The following is a 4,345-nucleotide window of genomic DNA, read 5'->3' as shown; positions in this document are numbered from 1 at the left end:
TGTTTCTAGGTGTTTTCTTTGTATTTTTTTTTTTTTTATTTCATCTTAGTATTTAGCTCTGTTAGCCTGCTGTTTTTGTACCGATAAATAAATGAAAATATTATCCAATATACAAGGTGATGAATTAAGAATAAAGTATAAATCATTAATAAACTAAGGAATAGTTTACTACATAAATTCTTGCCTAATGACTGAGGTAAAATACAAGAGCATTCATTTAATATCTGTGATTCTTAAACAATATTTTATGTTTATCATTTGTGATTTAAAGGTTAAAAAAAGTGTCGAAATATTCCACTATATAGTGTAGGATAATTGCTCTACTTGGTAGTTAGTCAACTGTGTTATTCCAACTAGAATGATGGAAGTCGTAGCAACCTAACACTAAGAAATAAACAAAGAATTATAAACATGAAAAAAAAACATTCAAACATGCAGAATCAAACACTATATAACACCAATCCACAGCCAGCCAGCCAATCAGGACATTTTTCTCATTACAGCTTCTGAAGACAAAGATGCGCAGTGCGCAGCTTCTGTCGGTCATGTGCGCATACTTGTGCTTCGCCAGGCAGCCAGGGGCGCTATCTGTATCCACCAAGGGCGTCTTCATAACGACAGGGCCTGAGTATAATGACGTCATTCCCGATGGTGTTATTGACTCGGGAAGCAGATTGAAGAGGCATTCGATTGTTGCGTGAGTGAAATAGTTTCGTATGATTTTTAAAAGAGATTAATCTCAGGTGTTTCGTGGGAAAAATCTCAGGTATTCATTGAAATAATCTCAGGTGTATAACATGAGATCAATATGTAGGGGTGATTTAATATGGAATGATACAAGATTTTGATTTTTGCAGTTCGAGATCATTTGGTGCAAATATGAACTTAAATCATACATACATACATACATACATATATATATATATATATATATATATATATATATATATATATATATATATTATATATATATATTCTACATAAATATTATCTCCTTTACAGATCCACCCTTGAGCATAGACTCTGCCTATGAATGTGGCAGGCAATGTGCGGGAACCGAAGAATGTACGTCCTTTTTAATGGAGCCAAGTAAGAGGCTCTGCCATCTGTCAAAACTCAATCGCTGTGTAACTAAAGACAATATACTCGTTAAACGGCCTGGTAAGACGCAATATATATATATATATATATATATATATATATATATATATATATATATATATATATATATATATACAGGATATGATAATGTAATAAAAACTTTCAGATCCCTAGCCAAGACTGTAAAAACCCTTTGGCAACTGTCAAGTTTATTATTTTGTTTCAATAAATTATATTGTTTTACATTGGCAAAATGAAAAGGGTTTGCCTCTATTATGTAACTGTTAAATTTAACTTTTATTATTTTGGTTTATGTTGGTTATATGGAACTGGAATAAGCATCTCCTTCATAACTGTTAAATTTGACTTTTTGATATTTCTGCATCAAGTTGGCAAGATAAAGTTTGGTTTGCCTCTACTTTAGAAATGCTATTTTTACTTTAGTGAATTTTTTTATTCAGGTTAACAAAATGAAACTATTTTTACTCTCATTTAGAACTGTTAAATTCACTTTAGTTAATTTTTTTAGGTTGGCAAAATGAAACTGGAATTGCCTCTCCTTTGCAACTGTTAAATTTAATATATTTAATTTTTTTCAGGTTGGCAAAATGAAACTGGATTTAGAACTGTTAAATTTACTTTAGTTAACTATTTTGCCTCTCATTTAGAACTGTTAAATTCACTTTAGTTAAATTTTTAGATTGGCAAAATGAAACTGGATTTTTCCTCTCCTTTATAACTGTTAAATTTAACTCTCTCTCTCTCTCTCTCTCTCTCTCTCTCTCTCTCTCTCTCTCTCTCTCTCTCTCTCTCTTTTTTGTTTTGTTTGGCAAAACGAAACTTGATCCGGCATTTGTGTCCCAACAGGTTTCTATTACTACGAGGTTTTACCCCACGACGAAACCAACTCCACGGAAACCTGCTTCGCCCTTTGCCTCAAGGAGCAATCTTGCGGGGACTGCGGACGCCCACATTGCACGGGGAAGTTTTGTGACATCTGCACCAGCTACTGTTGGGACATCCCAGGGGGTTACAACGGCTCCATCTTTCTCTGGAGCGACGAGCTGGCCAGAGTGAAGAAGAGGTGCTTTAACACGTGGGAGGCCTTGTATACCTCAGGTGTAGACGACTTGGGATCGGTGTCCACTCCGAGGATTCCAGTGAGGCTCCGCCTCAAGGTCATGTACCAGTCAGGCCAGTCGGTGTCTTCGGACTTCGAATCGATGGAGCTTGCCGAGGGCAAGCTAACAGTCGGGAAGTACATAAAAGGGCCAGCTGGGAATTACTGGAAAGCTCCCTTCCAGGATCGGCTGAGGACCTCCTATCCCAACACCACCTGCAGAGCCTTCTTCTACGAGGATCTGGACTCCTGCCAGCTCAGAGGCGAACAGGAAATACAATTCGACGAAGATGGGAACGTCCTCAAACAGGGCTTCGTTTGGCTGACTCCGGATCCGGAACTCAACAGTCAGTTAGTGACAGGGATAGAATTCTGGATACAGAAGATATGAGCTCCTAAGGTTTTCTTGTCCTGTTTTGGTGAGTTTGGCTTTGGAATTCTGTCTGTACTTCTGTGTTTATTTTCTTTCATAAATTTCCTTCTTTGAGAGCCTGAGTAATTTAGACAGTATTGTATTTCCCTTATCTTTTAAACTGATTGTTATGGAATGGGGAAAAATACTATTACAGGTTCTACTGTCTCGTAATACTAAAAAAATAAGAGTAATGATATATTTTATCATGAAATAATTACAAAGTTAATCACACACACATATAATGTAATGTTAACTACTTTAAGGAGAAACAAATAGAATTACAAATTAGTATTTTGCATATCTATGTTCTTCTATCTAAAGAAATGCAAAGCAGTTACAATATGACTAAAAATTATAGTAATATATTTCCAGTTCTTTGCAATACATTATGAATACAGCTAACCTGGTTATTGCAGCGACTAGAAATGTAACTTTCCAGAGAATTATATTATTGCATTTTGGATTACACTAATTGAAGCGAGTTTGTTGTGAGTATTATTGGAAAAATACACATTTTATGAAATCTATTTTCATTAACCAGAACAAGGTTCATTTCTATTTTTATTTGTATTATTTTTTGTTGACCGATAATAATCTGTACTTAAGTGAATACATTAAGTTATACCATCAGTAATTATTCTCTCTCTCTCTCTCTCTCTCTCTCTCTCTCTCTCTCTCTCTCTCTCTCTCTCTCTTTTATTTCACTACCATACATAAAAAAATGCTAGAGAATAAAAGATAGATCATTCTTCAGAATAAGATCAGAATCAGTGTTATGATTAGAATAAACAGGTGAAAATCATTTTATTCCTTACTAATAACTTACCAAAGGAAACTTTTAATATTTCCATTTGTTTTGGCTATTTTTGACATGATAAACCTAGATATTTGTTGTGTCTTATATAGAAATATATAAATCATCTGAAAGAAAACTTTCATATAGAATTACTTCGAGCATGAAAATGCCTTGCTTTAAAGTCGTTTTCTTTGACATGCAACAAGATAACTATAGAAAACGACGTCGATGGTGAACTGTAGCAAAACTATTTGCATCACAGAAAATGGGACTTCTCGGTTACCGCATAAGCTCGCTGGCTTTTATGAAAACCTTGACAAAACAAGAATTGATTATATGTGCTCGTTTCAGTAATATTTGGAAATGGGGTTCTTGGTTTATAAATTATATGATTCTTGTGGCTCTCTATAAACCAGTTGCATATAAATGGAATAAGTTCATGCAGTGTTTATTAGTGACTCCTAAAGTACATTGCTTTAGAAATGTTAAAATGTTGCCAGATGACGAATCATTCGTCATCCATCAGAAAGCTGCCAACATTCATGTTTTTTCTTTATCATTTTCATATTCATGCAAATGGCTCTCCTTCGTTTTATCTTCAGTTCATCCGAAAAAAGAAATTCTATCTGTTTTCAGATAATGAACTGAGGATAAGTGAATTTTGATTCATAGTTAGTGGATTGAAAACAAAGAAAAACCATTTGCATGCATACAAAAATAAATTAAAAAAAATATGTTAATAGCTTCCAGTAACAAATAGAAAAAAGAAAAGGGTTATTAACACAATTGTAATTGTAAATGATGATTGTTAATGACGTTTAGGAGATTCCCAACATAATTACCACATAGATCACTATTTTGTAAGACGCAATTCTATTTGGCTCATGGATGGACAAGTATACCATGCTTGATT

The 4,345-nt window shown here is 34.0% G+C and overlaps 1 protein-coding gene across 1 annotated transcript; it reads left to right on the top strand.

Moving 5' to 3' along the window:
* Positions 1–518: 518 nt before the first annotated feature.
* Positions 519–2,867, top strand: LOC135205131 (uncharacterized). The gene is made up of 3 exons (XM_064235493.1): positions 519–651; positions 1,003–1,161; positions 1,969–2,867. Exons 1-3 carry the CDS (start codon positions 519–521, stop codon positions 2,610–2,612), a joined length of 936 nt encoding a protein of 311 aa, XP_064091563.1. The 3' UTR covers positions 2,613–2,867.
* Positions 2,868–4,345: the final 1,478 nt, after the last annotated feature.

This window comes from Macrobrachium nipponense, chromosome 48 (genome assembly GCF_015104395.2).
Source record: "Macrobrachium nipponense isolate FS-2020 chromosome 48, ASM1510439v2, whole genome shotgun sequence".
NCBI classification, from domain to species: Eukaryota; Metazoa; Arthropoda; class Malacostraca; order Decapoda; family Palaemonidae; genus Macrobrachium; species Macrobrachium nipponense.
This window is presented reverse-complemented; position numbering and strand designations above follow the sequence as displayed.

Bases quoted from the DNA above. Each gene is read 5' to 3' on its own strand.
- LOC135205131 (XM_064235493.1), top strand. From the start codon at position 519: ATGCGCAGTGCGCAGCTTCTGTCGGTCATGTGCGCATACTTGTGCTTC. The intron at 652-1,002 runs GTGTTATTGACT...TCTCCTTTACAG, and splicing joins TAATGACGTCATTCCCGATG to ATCCACCCTTGAGCATAGAC. The intron at 1,162-1,968 runs GTAAGACGCAAT...GTGTCCCAACAG, and splicing joins TATACTCGTTAAACGGCCTG to GTTTCTATTACTACGAGGTT.